This window comes from Lycorma delicatula, chromosome 3, assembly GCF_047948215.1.
Source record: "Lycorma delicatula isolate Av1 chromosome 3, ASM4794821v1, whole genome shotgun sequence".
Lineage (NCBI taxonomy): Eukaryota > Metazoa > Arthropoda > Insecta > Hemiptera > Fulgoridae > Lycorma > Lycorma delicatula.
In genome coordinates, this window is record NC_134457.1 from 88,581,116 (window position 1) to 88,604,916 (window position 23,801).

The window sequence follows — 23,801 nt, forward strand, 5'->3', positions numbered from 1 at the left end:
TAGTTACGGGAGGCTAAACAGGAAAAGAGAGAGTTTGCCTGGCGTTGAAAAATGTTTTGTTTCGTTGTCATTACCATCTGTTATTTTTTTCAGTTCGCTATTAATTGTTGTCACCATACGCTCAGACACACCACATGCTGCAGCACTTCTTCCTTGAGCTTTTGATAAAGGAATTTTTACAGCCTTGTTATCTGCTTCTCCCTTCATAAACTTGTAAACGTTAGAAATAATTACTCTGCCTTGACTATGAATGATGCGTTCATTCAATTTCGATTGAATGCCGTTGACCATTTTCAAATTTTTGTGCAAATACATGCTTTTTAAATATTAAATTACTACAAACGAAACTAACATAAAATTGTTTCTAAGCATAAAATTACTATCACATCACTTTATTTCATTTATTACAGGAAGATTATTATATAAAAATGTTACGATCGTTACAAAACTTCGCAATGGTTAGTTGAATACTGTTAATTTATGTAATCTGTTTGTAGCTTATTATAAAGGGATATTTAGGGGGAGGAGTCGTTTAAAAATAAATTATATCATTAGTCACCAAACTACAATAATTGGTCGTTGCTGCTGTGTGTTGATATTATTAATCGCATCAGCAAATCCTTAGATAAATACGATGACGTAATAATAGTAATAATACGATAGAGATAATATATATATAATACGTTAACTGTGATGAGTATTTGCTTATGTGATTTAAATGAGACTATGTAAAAGTGTCATCCTGACTCTTCATGATTTTTTTGGAATAGAGACCCCTCTCCACAGTCCACCAATCAGTCGGCCGGCCTGGCAACATCTTCATTTGTTAGAAAACAGATCGATTTTCTCCAAATGAATCTTTATCACAAAAATCAAAAAGTGTAATTAACTAGAGAAAAATGTTACTATGTAGTATTTGATGGATCTCCGCAAAAATAAACAAATTTTTAGGACTGGGAAAATTTTTTTCCTGGGCACACAACGAAATATAGTCATCAGCTTCCGGATACGATATCTGTATATAGTAAACATACAAATATTTAAAAGAAACAAAAATTAAATTAAAATTTAAACTATAGAAATATAAAAAATACAGCACAGATGAAAAGAGTCCTCTTTCGTTTTCTGTTTAGCCTCCAGAAGCTCCGTTAAGGTATGAGGATGATACATATGAATCTAAATGAAGTGTAGTATTGTACAGTCTCAGGTCAAACATTCCTGAGATGTGTGATTAATTGAAATCAAACCACTAAAGTACAACGGTATCCACGATCTAGTATTCAAATTCGTATAAAAGTAACTTCCTTTACTAGGATTTGAACCTTAGAACTCTCTACTTTGATAAATCAGCTGATTTTCGATGATGAGTTCACCACTAGACCAACCCGGTGTGTTATGAGAAGAGCTCATGACGCATATTAAACGCGAAATAAACCACATTGAATACAAATTTAAAAAGAAACTGAAAAAAACAAAATTAACATCCGGCATACGCCAAATGGCTTAAACAGACGAGAAAGGCCGTATGAATAATCAGGTTTTAGAAGACAGCCTTTACAAATCGATAACTGAAATAAGACATTCGATAACATCATTGCATTGTTCCCCAACATACTTCGCATGTCAGCCCCTAGTTTAAACATGCGATGGAATGCCATATACAGATAAAACCCACAAGGATGTGGTGCGTAGTTAGTTGGGAGTCGCAGCGAACACAAACGGGTGCATCTTAATTCATGACCTTTAAGACGTGCTTTGCTTCTTCAGGCACTTCGTATGCCACCATATACTCGTAGAAACCTCGAGAGAGTGATGGGGACTTGGGAAGCCTAGGAGGACGGAGATGCCGTACCAGGCGATGATATATTAATAGAGCCCTCTACAGGGACCTTGGTTGTTTGCTGTGTAGTTGGTGCAACAAAAACTTTGTGATGTGTAACGACTGAAGTGGATTTAGATAAACCATCATAGATTTTTCTAGCAGAAATTACCTTCTTGCCAGTACTCAATGCTGTACTAGGAGTAGGAAAGACTAAAATCTGCTGGAATGGGTTCTACTATGATCTATCAGAAAGAATAATGAAGAAAAAACAGCCAGATATGATAAATCAACACTAGAACACATACGTCAAAGACGACTCATGACAAAACACAGTATTTAAGTAGATGATTATGTTCCGTTCAAAATATTCATCAGACCTTTCACAAACAAATTTTCAAAGTAAAAGAAAACTTCTTTTTTCCATAATAATCGTTATTAATTTTTATCGCCGATGCTCGTGTAAGAATTAGGTGTTAGAATCAGGTGAATTAGTAAGTTCACCTGATCGTCTGACCCCATGTGATTTTTCCTTTGGGATTTTATAAAGGATCTGGTGTATGCGCCTCAGCTACCTACTGATCTACCCGATTTGAGGCACAGGATTGAAGCAGTTGTCGCTTCGATTACTCCAGACATGCTGGTTATAGTATAGGATGAACTCTTCAGTTGGTTGGGTCTGTGTCGCGTGACGAAGGGTACTCTAATACTTTTAGGGTATCATTCATTTTATTTGTGATTCATTACTAGTTAAAAAGATATAATATAGCTTTAGAGTTCCGATATTCTTTTTTCGTACATTGTAATGTATTAATACATTACAATGAATCACAAATAAAATTTAAAACTGATGAATGCCCTAGAAAATATAAATAAGAAAACAATTGAATGTCACGCAAAGATTACATAAAAGAAACTCGCTTGTTCTTCAGTAACATTGTCCTTGACGATTCCGTTTTTTGAAGAAGAACAAAGACTGTAAATTGCCTCATAAGTAGGAGAGAGGGAAGTAACGAAAAATATTGTATTGCTTCTAAAAGATGGACAGCTCGACATGCATCTTATTTTTACCCTTTTCATCTTTCCTATCGATATATAAACTACATTCTATACAATCTCTTTTTTTACAATCTGAATTTCCATCATTTTATCTTGTATTTCTACTGTCAAGAATACTTTCTGGCAATTTATCACCAAATATCATTTGAAAATTTAAAATCATCTACTTTTTTCTACAATATTGGTATAATACTTCTATCGTAAGAATTGATGTTTATTTTTCATTATTAAATCTTTACAATCTAAATGTTTTCAATTTTTTCCTCAAATTCTTAGACGTCAATCCTTTTTAAAAAAATCAAATTTTTAAATTTATTGCTAGATGTAGTAATGTAGATCTCTTTTCATCTGGACTGAAATTTTAACAGACTTGAATAGAAGAGAAGATTCCAAATTTGATAATTTTTTTATTGTGTATAAAAATATTAAACCTTCCCCTCTGGGCTATTTTTAGTAATTTCGACTTTTTTTTAAACATTACATATATATATATATATATATATATATAATGTTTCACTTGGAAAGGTTATTATTTCGGGAGGCAATTCTAGTGATAAAAAAAATATGAAAAGTCATTTAATATAGATCCAGAAATACTTTGAGTTTTGGTTTTTGATGCTTACGAAAAATCGTAAAATAAAACTAGTGGACCCATGCTGCTCCACAGCGTTATTACAAAGTAAAGTTATATATTTTTAAAAAATCGTCAAAAACACGTCTCACCCAAACCACCTTGTGTTTCCCTTTTTCCTTTCCTACCACAGGTAAAATGAAGCACAAGACCTATTTCCACTCCGTCCACTGTTAGGATCTGATATTTTTCTTCTGCTCGGAAGTGCTTCAAAGTGATTTTCCTCAACTAAGTAATAAATGAGGAGTTTTGAAGAATTCTCAGAGAAGACTCGAGTTTGGGGTCCATTGAGGGTTGATGATATATATTTGGATCATTCCGAGCAGAATTAAAAATGTATCAGCCCGATTCGTCGAACAGAACGTCCAAACGGAATGGAAACAGGTTTGTCAGCCCGATTTTTTTTAATATATAAGTTAGAAGTGATTTTTTATAGCACAATAAATTATATTAAATATACAACTACCGTACAAAAAAGAAAACTTTAAAAACAATATTAAAGATATAAAATAGTAATACTACGGTGAAATAAAAATACCCGGTCAAAAAATTCTTATTATTGCCCAGGATTTGACGAAAATCCCTGGGTAATTTAAATTTACAACGCAAGACCGCATAACGTATAAAGCAATAAAGTCGGACGTAGTAACACGGGTAGTGAAGGATGGTTGATTACATGCCTCTTTAGCAGCGGAATCTGCACGTTCATTACCCGGAATCCTCACGTGACTAGGGATTCAGCAGAAACTCACTTGTCTATTGCGGCGGTTCAACTCGGCGATTGCATTGCAGGTGTCGGTGACGATAAGATCGTATGGAATAAAAATTTTCTAAGGCTTGGAGAGCACTACAAATAAATATATGACGGTACTTAGGGTTAATGATATTCAAAGTCTTATGTATAGCGTATACATCTTTTATTGCCTAATCTGTAGTGTCCTGACCAACTGATTATTTAGCGCACAGCTCAAACCGCTTAACATAGATAGGTCGAATTTTGGAGGTATCATTTTGTTTTTATAACGTAGGCACCTACGACAAAAGGATTTTGAAATTTCTGTCTGTATTTCACCATTTTTCAAAAATCTAATTTTGGAATGGCCAGTTTTTTATGAAATAATATAAAGTTGAAGGGTTACATTCCTGAAACTTTGTATTTAGACTTTTTCTTTGGAAACAAAAAGGCACATGTTTTACCATTTTTCAAATATTCAGTGTTAGAGTGAAAGGGGTGAATCAGAACTTTGCATGACAATTTTAAATCACAAACAATATGTATTGAATAATTCTATTCTACGGGACGACTCTGTTCCACTTTCTCCACCGCTGTTTTATCGTTTATGCAAAATATTATTACTTTTCGTTTTTATATTTGCTTACACGTGAGTTTTAGTTTATTACGTGTTTAGTTTATTATATTTTTGTCATTACTACATGTCTATATTTTTCTATGGCGCGATTTAAGTCGTAAATAATCACACACGTCTACGAAAACAAATTATATTCGATATGTTACATTCTGTGCATGTAACGTATACTGTCAGTACATCTACTGACGAATTTTAAAACTATAAAATAGTAGGAGATAATTTGTAGTAAATTTAATTTTGAATAAACGATACTGAATTCTTACGCCGTATTTAGTTTGCATGACTATAATATTTACACAATTTTACTCAATCAGATTCTCTATAAAAAGTTGTATCTTAAAACTTATTATCTATTTAATAAAGTTATTTTATACCAAACATAAAAGGGTGTTTTCCAAATCAAATTCTTTGCACTACCAGAGATTTCTCAAAAGGGATTAAAAATACAGATCTGGTACCAAATTTTTTTTAATTTTTCAGGTCTGATTTTATATATAACCACTAATAATGCATCCCTTACTTTGGTTCCAAAGAATTACAATCTGGCTTAATTTTACCGAATGTGCAGAAACCAAGATGAAAAAATCTTTCGCCACCGAGACTCTTTAACGAAACGTTTCCGAACCTTGTTTATATGATTTTTCTTTTTTATTTTCACCACTAAAACAAACATGTCCTAAAAGTTTGTTACATTCTTCGTGAATCACTCTGTAAATATATATTTAATACACCTTTTATGCAGCATTTTAAAAACAAATTATGATATAAAAGTAAAATGACTGATGAAACACAAAATTTGAATATAAAATATTAAAATAATTAATAATAATTACAAATTTTATATTTATATAATATTTTTTTAATTTATGATTTTATAAAAATTGGTAGAGTACAAAATGTAGGTTAAATACAAAAAAGGATTTTTAGGTTTTGTATTCAGAAATTTTTTCGTGTATTACTTTTATGATTTATCGTGTTCGGTAACGTGGTTAATACATATTATATCAAAGGTGTTTAAAAAATATAAAAGCTTGATTACGGCAATTTTTTGGTGAAACAATTGTTAAAAAGTATAAAATAAAGAATGGGCAGTGTTGGGACATTAGTATCTCTTTTAACATCACCAAATTTAACCAATAGTCTATTATAACCAATATAGATCAAGTGTAGTATTCCATTGATACACTTGTAGTAAGATTTGATAATAATAGTATTGTTGATAGAAGTCTGTTTCATCATAATAGTAATATTAATCAAAAAGTGAAAATTGCAAGTTACAAATCACGCTCTTGTAATTATCCGACGTGCCGAAAGGCACGTCGGAAGGCGGAGGGGTAGATTTCACCGGTATTAATTAGGGGATAAAAAAAGATTTCCACCTTAAAGTTAAGAAAACTTCAAATTTCCTCAATACGACAGTGGTCGCATGTGAAAAGAGTTTCACGTGTTTAGCATACGACAAGCCCCATCTAGTATACGACAAATAGCAACATTCTGGTCATCCCTTACCGTAGGGGTTGATCATATCAAAAGTTTTTTTCAGACAAAAGGCTTTAGGTAATGTTTATAGAGGACTAACACCCACTTTAAACCGATTTGATACTGTGTTAAGGGAAGTATGATTATTTTCGTCTTCGAAACCCCATTTTTTCAACCTCTTGGGACAGTCGTTGGTGATATCAAAAAAACTTAAGATACGTTTTAGGCCTTTATCCAAAGAATAATAGGAACTTTAAAAGAATTCGATATTCTGCTTATGAAATTTTTAGCGATATTTTGTTTCTTTTTAAAAAGCCCCCATTTCCACCCCCATGGTCTGATGTTTCCCATTAACAAACCCTGCCGAGATTTTGGATCGTTATATTTTATGTATCAATTTTAAAGTGATTGGCGCAAAATTACGACAGTTATCGTGTCTACAAGAAAGTATATATATATATATATATATATATATATATATATATATATATATATAAAACTTTCTTGTGTATACCTAAATGTATGTATAAACTTTTGAACTGTGAAACGCGAAGATATGTCAAAATTTTCCAGAAGTCGAATCATGGCACCCATTATAGTAGGTAGCTTTCTTATGAAATCTACCTAAAAACGTTTTTTAAAAAAAAACGGATAAAGGTTCCATCCATCAAAATACACTAGTATCCATTGTCTAGGATTTGTCTGGAATATTAAACAGTGGATACCGGTATACTTTAGTGATTGGAGTTCTATTAACCCCATATTATCAACTAACCGGGGGGGGGGGGGGTTGCTTATGTTTCACTAATTGAACAGATTGCTAATAAGCCGTTGATATTATTCACGAACAAACAGAATAAAAAGTAATTTTATTCAGTGATTTTAGTCAAAAATTAACCAAAAACGACAAACCAACAGCATGAAAGGAAATTGACGGATATGCTCGATTCATTGACCATCCCTTTAATCATTACGCATAAAATATCAATAATAGTTAGCTAATAAGAGTATTTTCTTTTGAAATTCAGAATGTAAAATTCTGGTATTGATGATATCAATATCACCCGGTGTATTGCGCCACTTAGACGTTTTTGTTGTAGATGATTCTAATTCATCAGTTCATAACGTTAAAATTGGAAATAACTTATTTTTTAATAATAGTTATGATATTACTTAACAATGAAAGAATTTATGAAATGTAATTTTTTTTCACGACAGCCTGAATATTAAATCCCAAAATATGGGGAAAAAACAAGTTAGTTTAGACGTTTTAATTTTAATCAATATTGTTATTCTGTTGTGCTTAATGTTAACATTATTTAGCAATGTATATTAGGGAATTTTATGGCTTTTTGAATCCATTAGTAAAAAAAATCTTTCCAAAAAAATAAAACATTTTTAAATTCTTAAATATATTTTGAACAATTAGATTTACCTTTAAATTTTATTTTACAAATAAATTTCAATTTAATGTTTTAGTTTAAATACTTATCACTTTTTAAATCCCTGTAAAATATGTCAGTTAAAAATTTTAATTCACACCTGAATGTTCTTTCGCAGTGTTCCTCCTTTATTTATTTATTTAGATTTATTTATTTTTTAATTATTAGCGCAGGGCTTTCTACAGGTGATAAAATATTAAGTACAAAAAGATAAATTGTACTAATTAACAACGATAAGATTTATTTTGATCGATTAATTAATTTTACTATTTCTTTACCGTTATTTTAAAATCGATCTTATTGTATTAAGGTATAGATAAACCCGTAAACTACTTGAACAGATTTTTTTAAAAATATCAATCTTTATTGTATAATGACGCAAATTCAAAATATTTCTATTAAATATTTATGTAAAAATATGTTGTAAAACAAAAGTCTACTTATTGTTAACATATTTCAATGTTTATATTTCAGAACTTTAGATATGTGTATCCGATATGGCAGATGACATAATATAAAAAGCACGCGATGTAACTTACCTTCTAGCTTTACGAAAACAAACAGACGCTAGCTGTAGTAATATATGACTGCTGTTGTTGCTCGTCAGCCGTGAGAGGAAGACCGCTGAAGTTGTAGTGAAGAGGTTGACGAGGTAGGTAGGTAGGTAGGTAGATAGGTAAGTATTGTGACCCCGATACTGTACTGCAAAGGCACGATACCTCCTCTACTTATAACACCCCTTGCTTACCCCCCTAACAAATCAATGACTCTTCACCTCTTGGCACACCTAGGCTCCAGCAAACAATAGCGTATGCGATATAAGCAACACGTTTATCACATTTTCACGCAAGCGCATTAAAAATAAATAATAAATAGACGAGTAAAATTATTGCATGCAAAATTTGATTGAACAAAGTTTAGCAATTCTATTAACTTCTGAACTAATTAATTCAAATTAACAAAAATAGCCATTTCTAACGGATTAAAAGTTTACAATTACTACCGATGTAATTACAATAATGCAGACTAAGCAATAAATTTGAAAATTTGCCTATTAAACTGCCTACTGAGTACTAAATAGGCTTTACTGAACTGTTCAACTTTGTTTTAAACTTCGGGTTTATCAGATAATTTGGCCAAAATATCTATTTTTTTGTTGTGGTTAAATCAGATAAAGCTGGATAAACATTAATTATTTCATACAAATAATTGTTATCCCATAATCTTAAGGTTAAAGAAAGATTAATGGAATTTGAGAATTTTGGTTATCCTTTTATTAATAACTGCGTATTGGTTTCGGTCGGGTTTTCACTCATGTCTATCCCAAATATGGTTAAGAAGTAATAAAACGATTCTTGTTAAACATGGCAATTGATGCAGGATAATTGATGTCTATCGTAATAACCTCACAAACTATAGATTTAGTAAAATGAATAACTTTATTCATTTATTTAGTTATTTATTACTTTATTTAGTTTAACTATTTAAATACTCTATTTATACGCGATACTAAAATCGGTCCAGTAGTTTTTACATTTTGGCCGGTCTCTGTGGCGCGAATATTAGCATCTCGGCCTTTCTTCTGGAGGTCTCGCGTTCGAACCCCGATCAAGCCTGACATTTTCACACGCTACAAAATATTACCACCATTTTATCTTATCCCCCTGAAGCAATACCTAACAAAGCTAAACGGTCTCGCAGACTAAAAAAAATGAAAAAAAGAAACGCATACAAAAAAAAACACATCAATCGGTTTAATAGTTTTCATAATGTGAGTTTCTACTATTTGGGGGAGCTCTGGGTGCATTTTTGAAATTTTTAGGGTTTAAAACCCAAACCAGGGTCAATATAATAAAATCTTCATATAAAATTTTCTTGTCAGTTTTTATCAAATTCTGTTGGGCAGATAAGACGTAATGCTAAATAAATTAATGCCACCAAACAAATGTGATAAGACAGAAAAATAATGTTCATGCTTTTATTCAAGTTGAGTCGTGTAACATTATTATGCAAACGAAATAAGTTCTAGAATTCAGAAAGTACTCCTAATTTAATAATTTATATTTTAATAATTTATATTTTAATAATTGTATTTGTTGCCTAGCAATTATATATGATCAGAAAATATATATATATTTATCATAATCACAATGATTGCGCAATTTGATTGTTTTACATTTTATATCTTTGTAATGCACTCTTCCGATCAATCGGAATTTCCTGATTTTTATTAAATTCTAGCAAGTAGGCAGAACAGTTTTTATAAAATTTTCTCATATAAAAGTGGCGGCCAATTACGGTTTTAGCTCTTAATTTGGAATGCAATTCCTTAATGAATGACTGATCAAATTTTCAAGACAACCGTTGGTTTGAAAAATCAAGTTTACTACAAAAATTAGAGATAAATTTTTTATCTCTAATGGTTAGCCATTATCTACGAAAAATGAGTAATCATTGACCTATCATCTGTTGTAAACTTAATTTCAATGAATACATATGAGGTTGAGCATCGGTGGAGAGGATGTTTTCGTCATTTTAAAACTACTGCGTTTGGTCTTCCCGCTGTTCCTGACGCTTTAGTACACCTTTTCTTGGAGAATATGAGCATTAAATTGATGTTCATGCAGAGATACAGTGCAAGTACTTCCGTCTTCACTTAGCGGTATCCGGTATCCATGGAAACATTGCTATTGATAATTCAGAAACAAAATTTCGTTGTAGAGCCCAGTTGTTAAAATTTAATACAAAATTAAGGGATATACATAATACCTTTTTATTATGAAATATTGATGTCAAAGCGGAGCACTAATAACGGCGTTCATAGTGTTCGGCTCTGACTCTGTTCTATCTTATTGACTATGTGAAAATTAATTTGATCCTAATATGTAAATTTTACTTACCTGAAACGAGTTTTTTTAATTTTAAGAATTTTTAATTTTTGCAAGAAATTGCACAAAACTACCTTTTTATATTTTATATAATTATTTACGAAAGTCACCCATATTTTTTCACGTATAATTTTTGATTATTTTTTAATTCTCCCCTAAGGTTATTTTTGTTTAGTAATTTCTTCTTCTTCAAATTAATACAATATTATTTTAAATGTACACGTTACCTAGCACCATATTGTTATTTAACTGCATAAAAAAAAAGAAAAGAAAAAAAAGAAATCACGTTCTCTAGTTTTTGAAGTTTTCTCGCTTTATATTCATCTTCCTCTCAATCGTTTTACGCTTTCCTTGGTCTTAACACTTTTTAGATATACTTCATGTTACCTTTCTTTTTCCTTTATGATAATTCAATAATAAAAACTTGATATTTTACACTGTAAGGTCGAAATTAATATTCACTATACACGAGTTCGCTAAACGGAATAGTTTATTATACGATTTAACTTTTTATTTATACGATTTCTCCATTTTAGAACTACCCCTAAACGAGATATTCAATAGATTTGGGTTGAAAATAAATGCTCGTTCAGATAAATATTAAAAAAAAACATTTTCGGGTCTTGAATTTTTATTTTTAGTGGTTGCGACGGTGTTCTGAGCGGCGGCTCAACTAACACGTTCACTGTTACTTATTAAGATGCAAGTGGTTGTACCGTGGTGGTACAACCGATAGGTGGTAATCCACCGATAAACAAAGCAATTTGAAATCACATACATTAAGACTACCACCACCTTACATTAAGATTCTAGGTTCGAATCTCAAGCCAGAATTACCATTTTCTAACGTTACCCATACTATTTTGAGACATGAAAATCGTGTTCTCCCAATTCCCTTCACCCATTGTAACAAAAATTAAACGGTTTCAATATCCCACATTCATTAGTCATATCGAAAAATAATCTACTACCCCTGAATAATTTCCTTATGCGTACGTTGCAATCAATTCAATCATGTAAATGGGATGTGTTAAAAGACATGATTTGTGACGAGTTATCACTAGACCAACCCTCTCTTTTTTCTGTTTACACTCCGGAACCAACGTAAGGTGCTTATGTATGGATGTAAATGAGCTGTAGGTCTTGTACAGTCTCAGGTCGACCATTCCTGAGATGTATGGTTAATTGAAACCAAACCTCAAAAACACCAGTATCCAATGATCTAGTGTAATACGTATATATGTAAAAGTAACTTACTGCCTTTAGTAGGATTGAACCCTAGAACTCTCGGCTTTTAATCAGCTGATTTGCTATGACGAGGTCACCACTAGACCAACCCTGTGAGCTTAATTTTTACAATCATTAAATTAATAAAAGACTTGTCACTTTTTTACGACCGCATTTAAAGCTTTTACGACCGCATTATCCATACTTATTTTCTGCTACTAACTAACCAACCGACCGACCAACCGACCGACCGACCGACCCTTGTAACTAGGAGATTTAGTTTATTATTTTTACGTAGAAATCCATTCATTAGAATAAAACCTACAGGATATATTGTAAACAAATTAGCTGTTCGAGAATACTAGCTCTGTTTACCTAGCGTTGACCGGGCTTTGTGACTATAGTAAGCAGGCTTCATTTAGATATTTTTACCTGTTTTGTGTATAGGAGAAGGTGGGGGTTAGTAAATGTCGTACAGATAACAGTTAATTTATCTGAAAGTTTTCACTGTTAGGCTAACTGTGCACTCTGTTTTTCGTTTGTCCGTCCAGATAACAGAAAAACTGAATAGCGTGCCGAATCTTGAGCAAGCTACATTTAATTTATTGTGAAGAAAACATTCAATTTTCCAAGTAACTACCTGCCACAAAAGAGAAATCCGTACGGGAATCGGCAATCGATTGAACTGTGTATCAAAGGAATGCGAGGGATAAGTCTTCTGCGACATTCCCCTAGATCATGACTTTTACTTGGGCAACATATTCTTTACTATGAATTTTTTCTATTCTTCGAAAATAATTTTTTCAATAATCATCGATTTCTGTAGCAACGAATTTATTTTCTTATTGTATTTTTATTAACTTAATCGTAAAATATTCGATAGGTTAGAGGCTTACACTCAGCGAGTGAAAAGGGAGGGAAGATAATTTTCCTCTTGTTTGGAACTGTTGTGTGCAAAATTTCACTAGAGCGGAATAAAACTATAGATATGAGTAAAAAACAAACTAATACACACACGCGCGCTCACAAACCCACGCAAAACAATCATTGTGTGAAAAAAATCAAAGTGTGTTATACAGTTAAGTTATACAATTTAAAATAAACACCCAAGAAAAAGAAATAAATTTTTCATTTAAGCAGGGGGGCAAATTAATATTTCTAAATAAGGATGAGTAATATTTCATAAATGAGAGCATATTTTCTATTCACTTTTCTAATACCTTAATTCAAATATTCAATTTTCTTTTGAAAACAAATACTTGTCTAAAAACATAATATAATTTCCTCATAGACAGGAGCTAAATTTTAGAGTTTTTTTAAAAACATTATTCCATGTATCGGCAGTTTTTCAATAGACAGTCATTTTACCTTTTAAAATTAAAAGGTTGCTATTACTTTCAGAATTTTTTTTCAAATGCTATGCTTAGTCAATTGTTAAACTTTATTCAGCTTAAGCCAAAAATAATCCCAAATTTTTCTTTCGAATTCATTTACACGAGTTTTAATTTATGATGGTTAAAATAAATAGAAGCAGTCCAAATATGAGTAATTTTGTTCAGTTTTCTTTAAATATTTAGATGATTATGTTTTAGATTTAATAATTATTTACTAAAGATGGTAATTTTTGATAAAAAAAATTCATAAAGCAAAACGTTTAAATAACAATGGTCAACATGATTTTTGTCTTGAATACAAATAGGTTTCAATATTTATTCGGAAATTTCTCAATCACCCAAAGTTTTTATTTTTATTTTTTTTTAATATTTAAATATATTATTTCATCCATTTGTCCATTGTCAAGTAAAAGCTCCTACAGCGTTGTAAATATGATGGAACCAAATGAGCAAACTCAAAGAGAGCGTTGCTACTGTTGTGCAGGTTCAGACGTGTATAGATATGCACAAATGTTATCTAGTGTAGTACACATTCATCAGAACGATGCTAATTGTGAGATAGTAGTGAACCAGAAACACGTCATTGTAAGTACTTTGGTGTCTGAATTGTTGTTACATATTTACAACTTTAATTTCTTTTAATTAATCATTAGTTACAAAATGCCTAGAGTGTTTAAAATATTAATTTTTTTATGCATGTGGTGCAGTGACGCTCAAGTTCCAAAGGAAAAACCTTACTCCCATTAGTAAAAAAAGTGTTACGAACTTTATTTTGGGTGTAAAGTCTGGAACCAAACGAGGGCCTGGGCCCCATATCTGTTTTTATAGTTTTCTAGGCATTTCACTTCATGGAAAAATGGCACACGCCACATGCCATTTTTTTGGGGAACCCAAAGATCACTCTTCTGTTATTTATGCTTAACAAACATACATAAGAAATTACGAAGTAATTTCAAAATCGGTCAAAATCGAAGCAGTGGTGTACCTTAACTTGCTGTCTGCAATGAGACCAGTTCCTCACTGCAAAAAATTGCCGATACCAAAGTCTCCACAACATGTAACATTAGATGAACTTGAGCCTGTTGGAAGCAAGCAAGAAAAACAGATTCTGGTGATAAAATTTTGAATAAAGCAGTTCATCTCAGCCTCATTTACTGACTATAGAAAACCTTATCGATCCCATACGAGATTTTAAATTATCCAAAAAAATGTCTGAAATGTTTGCTTCCCGGCTAAATGGGTGGAATCTTCTTGAAAATAATTATTCTGAATTTAAAGACTTTTTTTGAATAAACTGGCTTAGTGTTTATTAACATTTCTTAACATAATCGAACATAATGGCACTTGTTCACAGATTCATCTAAAGTTAGATGGATTTTCATCAGTACCTGTGACTCACTCTGCTAGCATGAAAGAAACATATGAATAAATTTATATTGGAAAAGCTTCAATATACAATGCGAGTGGAATATTTGTGGCGATTTGAAGGTAACTTATTCTTGAACTGTAGCTTGGTTAAAAGTACTGTTGTTTTTGTGTTAACGGGATAGTAGGGACAGAAAACACCATTTCATTAGAACAGAATAAGCATGTCAACATCAACAGTTTAGTTTTGTAAAACTAAAAATGTGTATACCTCAGTTATATATCAAACTAGGATTAATGAATTTCGTCAAGACCATAGACAGAAGTTTCCTAAAATTAGTGTTGCAAAAATTAAAGAAGGAATATTTGTGGGTCCACAATTACGATCACTAATGCATGATTAAAAGTTTGAGGAACTATTGAATCCACTGAAGAAAGCAGCTTGGCAAGCATTTAAAAACATTCACAATGTTCAAAAAACATTTTGAATGTTCCCGGGAGGTCTTAGCGCAATGAGCGATGAACACGGGTACACTTTCATCAGGAGATTTCAGCTACAGAAGAGAGGTACAAAGGCAAATGGAATCCTAATATGTGGGCCGGTTATTGTTGAAGAGGGATGATGCTCCACAGGCGAAATAAAGCAGAAAATCGTACTTTCTAGGTAAATCAAATGTTTGAATATTGTGTAGTTCAGAATGCAGAACGTATTAAAATTGTAATTATAAATACTTGTCTCTCGGAAACCTTGCATGATGGGGTAAAACAGATATTTGAATTCAGGAGAAAAAATACTAACAATGATATATTTCTTCCAGAGAAAGAAAAAACGTTATTTTTAATTCTCCAGTGTAATTTATACAGGTTACTACATTATTCACGACTATTTGACCTATCAACTCATACTTTCTTTTAGTCTTATATTCGTACCATAACACTATTAATCTCATATTAATTAACCAAATTTCAGGATGTTTGAGGTTAATAGTACGAGTGACGAGCATTTCATTAGCAATTGTACTGAAAAACGTTAAGTGAAAATTTTCAGTTCTACTGAAAATACTGATGAAAATCAGTATTTTCTGATAACGTTCTTAAAATTTATTTTAAGAGTATTTTTTTACTGTTTTTTATTCAAAAGCACTCTAAAATAGTTACGTGTACTTCTGGCAATTGCTACTTACTACTAAAGTTATCTTTATAAAACTTTATAAACTTTGGTTTATATGTTTTACATATAAGCATCATATGTTTTACAAATACCACCTAGTCAACAAGTATCCCTGTTTTGTTAGTAGTCTCCTCAAAAATAATTTCTAAGGTAATTATTAGTTATCTTTACTTTCTTCTATTTATTTAATTTCTAGTTCATATTAAAAATTTTACTTTTAAAGTTTTTTTTTTAAATTATGTTTTGTAAAACTATAAAATTGTTCTTTAATAGCTCTGGGAGGCAAGAAAGTAATAGTGATGGATAAACAGTTAATTTTATTATTAGAAAGGGAGTTATTTTTTTTATCATGTGACACACACGCTTGCACAGCCTAAAACCAAATTTAATTTGTAATTTTCTTTTTTTAATAGCCTAACTTAGTACTTTTTTACGGTGAATTTTTTAAATTTTCGCTCATCGATAATGTCCATTTTTTTCTTTTCTATGTTAGTGACCTTAGGTGCATGTTCCGTTGTCCTTTCTTCTTTGCTATTTTCTCTATTCTCATTATTTCTTCATTCTCTCTGCATTTCTTTGCGTTCTTTCGTCCATTCATTTTCGGATTTTTTTCCTGGTCTTTTATTTCCTACGAAACATCTAACTATCAATTTTAAATATGTATTTTTAACGTCTTAAAAAGTATCAGTTTATTTCTTTTTTCCTATTATAGAAAAACAAAGATTTGCTTAATAGCTTGCTTTTATTCATTAAGACCAAATTGACCAAAGAACATCAATTCATTGTGTCCAATGTTTTTCTCTATTTTGAAATATTTCTTTGTTGCATTAAAGTTTAAATGTGATCTACCATATACGAGACTTAATATTTTTCTGATTATTCTCCTATCTTTCTATATTTGTTTGCTTGTTAAGAAAATTTCTTCATTTGTTAAGCACTCAAGCATATAAACTTTGTTTTATTAATGTTAAGTATATTATTATTATTATATAAAAAAATTGTATTTCTGCTGGAGCTTGAAATTTACATGCAACGAAAAGAGAAGGAAAACTGAAAAAAACTCTGAGAAGGAAAAATGTTTTCTGCAATTTTCTACTGTATAAATTTATTTCTTGCTATTTTGTGTGCGTGTGCGTGTGTGTGTGTGTGCGTGTGCGTGTATGTGTACGTGTACGTGTGCGTGTGTGTGTGTGTGTGCGTGTGTGCGCGCACGTGTTTTCCCCAACCGACAGTTACATATAAAGTTATTTACATCCTAAAACTAAGGTAATGCTTTCGTCTTCTTTCGTCATTGCGACTATAGATGATGTGATCAATAAATATGAGCAACATAATTACACTTTCAAGAATTACTGGGAAAAGAACGCTCATGTGTGTATGATCAAAGTCAAATAAAAGCTAGTTTGATTAAATATTAACATATACAAAGTTCAATACCACTAGAGATAACATCCTCGGCCAAGGATGTACCTTATAATACATACTGCTTAATAAAAAAAATATATACTGCTTAAGAGGAAAATTAAATATCATACAGTACGAAAAAAATTATAATGTGTGTAATTTCTTGCTTGTGTATTAATACATCATGTAGAATGTAAAACAATAGACAGTTTTTTACAAAACATCAGTTAACAGAGTAAAACATCAAAAATAAACAGAATTTAGTTGATCAGCATGTAAATTTATTGTGTGCTGAGTGTTTAAATTTTTTCATTTTATTATTTTTAATTTTTTTTTATTTTTACATTTAAATGTTATTTTTTTGTCAGTGGTTGCATCTTATGTAACACCGATTTTAAAATGTTCTTTAAATATAAATGCTTCGATATTATTATTGCTTGTTATTAAAAATGTTGTTAATTTTTTTTTTTTAATTTACGATGTTAAGTGTAAAATATCGGATCGAAGCAAGAATCTGCATCATGATATTCATGCATGATTATGTTCTTTAATGGTGTGTGATGTGTAAATATTCCTTTGGATCCGAATGGTAATTCCATGAATCGTGGTTCTTGATTTTTAAACATAAAATGCAACAGTGTTTACAATTATTTTATTTATCTATCCCTTCCTGTGCATGTAATTATTCCAGTTACGTGGCGGTACGTGCTCGAAACAATCTGCTTTACATGGTTCTGGGTGCACACAATTCGTGTGAATCGTACCGGACCACAAATTACCGGCGAGATTTGCAGCTAGTGGTTTGAAACACGGATAGTTACAATAATCTCGAGGACAATCTGTAATATTTCTGTGTTCGTGAGGACCCACCGAACTGCAAATACCTTTGCATCCTTTGCACTCGCATTCACCTATCGGTCTGGTACTGTATCCCAATTTACTGCACAGGTCGGTCATCGCGTAACATCCATCCTGGAAAGAAAAAGAAGATCTTATTTCATGTAAATATACATAACATAATGAGTTTACAGACACTATCGAATAAACTGCTATTTCTTGGTCATTTGATAATTTTATTATGAATAAGAGAACAGATTACGTTAATAGTAAGTAATTCGATGCGTTTTGAAGATAATTTTCCGTAAAAGGTTTTCATCACTTTAACTCTAATCTGTATTCAGTAATATTGTTCATTATGTACTGTTGATTAAAGCCGATGTAAATTGATTGAAAAATGACGAGTTTTATGAGAAAAACATTTTTCTAATTTATTAAAATTAAGAAAACTTTATAATTTACAACAAACAGTAGCGTAAAAAATTCCTTAGCCTTCTTTTTCTTTCGTTTTTTTACGACGGATGGTAGCATTATTGAATGTCGCGTTAAGTTATGCAATGTCTTTTATGGTTTATGAATTTAATATGTAATTAGTAATTTTGATGAAAAATGTAGCATTGTTACTACACTCTTTAATCGCAAATTTGTTGCTTTAAATGTTAATGAAAATGTACTTAATAAAACTATCTTTAACCGAATAATTATGTTTATTAAAAAATAAACATTTCCTCGTTTTTAAACAAGGAAAAATCTTTTATAATATTTCATTATTTCTTAAATCTTATCTTTTTTTTAATACGTAAAGAATTGTTTCAGTTATTTTGCTTTTCAATCATTTTTCTCGTTCTGGCAGAATAAGTTCTTCAGAATATGACCTAGTATAGTCTATTAACAGATTATCTTCGTAGAATATAGATTGTAAATTCATTCCTTTGCAAATTTTAAAATTAAAAATCAGAATTGATATTCAGTTTAAAATTAAAACTGAAAATAGGAAAGATAATAATTATATAACCTTTCATTATCAAGAGAATTTTAATTAGTTTGCAGTATTTTAATTACAATTTATAACTAAAGATTTAAAACTAAAAAAAAGAAAAATTAAGCAATGGTTGAATTATTAAAAACACCCGTAGGAATGTACAAATTTACTTTTTTTAAACTAAAGTTACCTTTTAATTCTGTTATATTTGAAATTTCAATTTTTATATTGAAAATAATTCTACGGAATTATTAAGTTGAAGTGGATCAAGCATTGCATTGGTTTAAGCATTAATATATTTCCAGTTATTTGTGAAAGTGTACAAGTTTTTCCAGACTCCGTCAAATTTAACTTCTCCGAATTTTTACATTTCATTTTTCATGTCCAAAAACGACGTCCTCTCAAGGTTACCTTTCATTATTGTTTTTCTGCTAGCGCCAAATCTTTAGAGTAGGATCCGCCAAATCTTAATGGCGGATGAGAAATGAGTTATGGTCCAAAATCAAAATCTGATTTTACCACAGGTCAGCCCTCTTTTCCATACAATATTTCTCGAAAATCGTAAAACTTCTTGGTCTAACCACGTTGAACGAATTCAGTAATGGTTTAACCCGACTTTCTATTAATTTATAAGTTATTTATTTTTACCAAGATAGACCTCTGAAATTAATAAAATATTCAAATCGCTAGTTAAAATATGTCGAAAAGACAAACTGGATTCTGGACCTCTGTTTCACTACATCTGCAGCCACTTCGTAATATTTATTCACAATTTTTTTAAATCTCTCTAATAATGTTAGTTTTTATTGCCAATCACGTTTATGAGATTGTTACTGAAAAATTATTTTGAGAAAATATTTTGAAAGGAAAAATCTGGTAAATGAAAGTTTTCATTCAAGTCTTCAATGAAAGTTTTCATTGTCTTCACTAGTAAATACTATATACGACCTCAATAAAATTTTCTTTGTAAACAAAAGAATAATAAAACCAATGAGAACCTCATATCTTTTCAATTCTGATTGATTCGTGAAAAACACCAATAAGTATGCAATTTATTTATTTTTTGTGGATCTGTAAACATGTTTTCAGCAAGCGCTAAGGATTTTCTGCATAAGTTCTTTAAAACTATGCTTCATATCCTCACAAAACTTCTTTAGCTAACAGTGATGGTTGAGCATGAACACTTTCGATTTTGTAAAAATTCCTGGTCTCAGTAACAAGAATTGTGATACTGTTCATTAATTGTAACTGTCGACTGGGGAGATAATATCAAATTTATCGCCTACAAATCGCTTTGTTGGAACAGATGGTACACAGTGTTCTTGCCTCCCAAAGTTCTGAATTCTCAGTTATCTTGAAAATTTAAAATGGGTTACTCTAAAATAAAATTTTTAGTAAAATTTAATTTGTAAAACAAAATATAAAAATTAATGTTTAATGGTCCTGAGTACCGGAAAGCGAAATAATTTTAGTGTTGAGTAGTTCCTTAAGAAATCATTTCAACCAATAAGCCAAAAAAAACTGGGCCTGTAAAAACTGTCAATTCCTTTGTCATTGTGACTCATAGACGGATTTGATGTGTAATAAACTGTTTTTTTATGACTCGTCGTAGCCTGTAACATATCTATGACGTAGTGTGTATATTGTGTTCTCACTATGACCAGTTTCTAGTCCTAACAGGATTTACTTTCAGTTATAAAACGTTTTTATCTGAATATCAAAAAAGCCATAAATAAAGGTCTGTTACAGAGGATACATTTTAACCACATATATAAAATATTAAATATTTATTATATAAATCATTAACTCAAAAATACTATTTCACCGTGAATTGATCACACATTGAAAGAAGCTTACACACGAGTGCAAAAAGACCTATCATTCGAAAAAAATTGCTGTATGTATCCTTCCGCACACGTGGTTCTTAACATTCTTATTACTTGCAGTATAAACTAAGATCAGAAATTTTTAGTATCCTTTGCTTATAACTTAAGTACCTTCAAATAATTATAAAGATTTTGTAACAAACAACCCCAACCTGTTTGTTCTATGTTCTGTTTGCTTTTTCGTTAAAATTAATATGTCCCGTTAATTTTTTTTTTGACAGTCGCCCATCTATATAGCTCCCAAATCTAAAGAAACTATTCATTTAAGCAAAACTTTCCCGCTCAACAGTTGTTTGCTGTAAATAACTTTTGTTTCATACATGTATCAGCTGAAAGTATTGTTTGTGTTTAGGTGTAAATTATACTCATATTTATTATAAATATAAAATTTTCTACACGGAATCTATCATACTCGGAGTTTAACATAAAAAATTTCAGAAATTGGGTGGCGGTAATTGTTTTCCACCCCTAAAAAAAAAAACTTATAGAATTTTTAACTTGTCTCCCCAAACGTTCGTGACTCCTATTAGTTCACAATGATAGCAACTCTTTCCATCGTTGCATAGTTCAAGCCTAATTTCAAACGCTTAGCACTTGTCCTGGGTAAGACCAAACTGTTAATACACGATTTAAGTGCTTATTTCTAATTCTGTAACCGTAGAAATACGATTTTTGATAATTTATCTGTAATTGTATTTGTGAGTAATGATAGACATTACATTATGAGCAATAGATTTTTTATTCGAAAAGGAAAAAGGAAAATTATTAATTTTTATTTAATATAATTTTTTCACATTGAGAATTTATTAATTCACAATTTTTTATTGAAAGAAGAATTAGCTTATTGGAATCACACGTGATTATAAGGATCAAACGTGATCGTGTTTTTTTTTTTTTGTTTTTATTAAAGCACCGATAATTATTTTTGATTTATGAGGGAATTGTTGAAAAAATGGAACATTTAAGTTTATTAGAAAATTCAAAGTAGTTAGTTTATTAAAAATTAAAAAGTAAAAACGTAAATTGTATAAAAGTAAATTTAAAAGCGTAAAATTATATTTTGGTGTTTTATGGATGGGTGAAAAAAATTAATCAACTCGGTTCCCTTAAAGTTGGGATTGCAAAATGTGGTAAAAATTTACGAAATTTGGCTGGATTTCCAATAAATATTTTGTTATATATTGATTGTATTAGTAAAAATCGATATAAAATTCTTATTAAAAATGAAGTTTTTATTTCACTTTTATTAGTAAAAGTGAAATAAAAATCGAATCATTTAAGTTACTGTTATACAAGATAAAATCTACTTTCTCAAGAAATAGAGTCAAGAACCTTATATTAGAAAAGCGTTAATTTTTCATAAAAATCTAAAATTGCCATATTCGATAGTGCCTGACTACTCACTATGTAGGGTTGTCCGCCTCTCCTGCCGCACTAGCTATGACGTCTTTCTCCAGCTGATCGCAGAGTTTCCTCATCGCTTGAAACGCCATCTGCGCAAAGTATTAATTTTTTTTAATTATTTGTTAATTCATTCATCAGTTTATTATTACTAAAATAATATTAAATAATATAAAATCAAATCTTATATAAAACAATTTTTGTATCTATCTTGTCTACTACAAATTTCTTTTGTAGGGAGCAAATAAAAGGATGGGTCACTATAGTCTGAAAATTTCGAACAAATATCTTCACACTACTGACTAACTACAAATATTGGATGCGTAGTCAATATTATGCGTTCAAAAGTGATTGAAGACCATTTATTTAAACAGCACTACAGAAAACAATTCTGCAGTAAATATTATGCATTGTCAACTGTGCGGCCAACTTTTAACGAACTGGGTTAGTCAAGTCTGTTGGAAGGCAAACGCAAGTATCGTTAAATGATCGATAATGAAAACTGCACGTGTACATTGGTAGATCTGAAGGTAAAATAACTGAATCTAAATCTTTTTCCCCATCATATAATTGCCATCAAAGTTACGTCTTGCAATTGAAAAAGCAAATTGACAGAATTTCTTCGGACCTTCTCATTACGGCAATTCGCTTTAGGATTGAGTTTTAAATATCCACTAATATTATATAATGTCTATGTCAGTAGCATATGAAAACAACTGACTAGTTCTAAATACTGTTTTAAATAGTCTTCTCTTTACAAATCAGTTTGTTAACAGATTTGTTATCAGTTTGTTATCACATTTTAACCAAGCAATTTGTAATTTTTTTGCTTCACCCAACAAAATAAAAATTAAAGCAACGATTTTTTTTGCTACGCGGAATCATGGCGAATTGACAAATTAAAAACCGTATGTATGTGGTGCATCGAGCGATTGGCTACAGTCTATATAATTACAACCAACTATCTTCATCTGACCAATCAATTGACAAAGTAACTAAGTGTGGGGGGATGCGCGCGCGGATATTTTAGAACAGTTTGAAAGAAGTTGTATGTGGGTGGGGACATCGGTGGGTGTCTACACCCCCCATACAAATTACCGGTGGATACCGGAGAGGTGTACACACCCCCACCGGTATTCACAGCCCTCCAAACAACTGTCTTTTGTTTGCCAACATTCAAATCTTATCTGTTACCTACCACACTCGAACTTTATTAAAAAAACATTTCTAATAATGACATGCTTTTATTTTAACTTATTCCTCGTGTCTGTTGTATTGGCAGCAGTGGGATGGTGAAAAATCTGGCATTAGTCTCCCTTCTTCCCGATAAGCCAGCAAGCTGAAAATTGGCATACAAAATCATTGTCAATGCAATATAGTGCCAAAACCCTTTCACGAATAAATATTTTTTAGTAGATAATTATTCCCAATATTCGTATAAAAGAT

The 23,801-nt window shown here is 30.9% G+C and overlaps 1 protein-coding gene across 2 annotated transcripts in view; it reads right to left on the reverse strand.

Annotated features, from left to right (window-relative positions):
* LOC142320929 (uncharacterized) overlaps window positions 1-23,801 on the reverse strand; it is a 43,714-nt gene that overhangs the window by 13,344 nt on the left and 6,569 nt on the right. Inside the window, exons 3-4 of one of the 2 annotated variants that reach the window (XM_075358917.1) lie at window positions 22,359-22,447; window positions 18,082-18,221 (exon numbers count right to left, since the gene is read on the reverse strand). In XM_075358917.1, coding sequence (XP_075215032.1) covers window position 18,221; window positions 22,359-22,447 — 90 coding nt within the window. In that variant the 3' untranslated portion in view covers window positions 18,082-18,220. Of the gene's footprint in view, window positions 1-18,081; window positions 18,222-22,358; window positions 22,448-23,801 lie in introns of those variants that run through there. The other variant, XM_075358916.1, reaches the window with a different exon arrangement.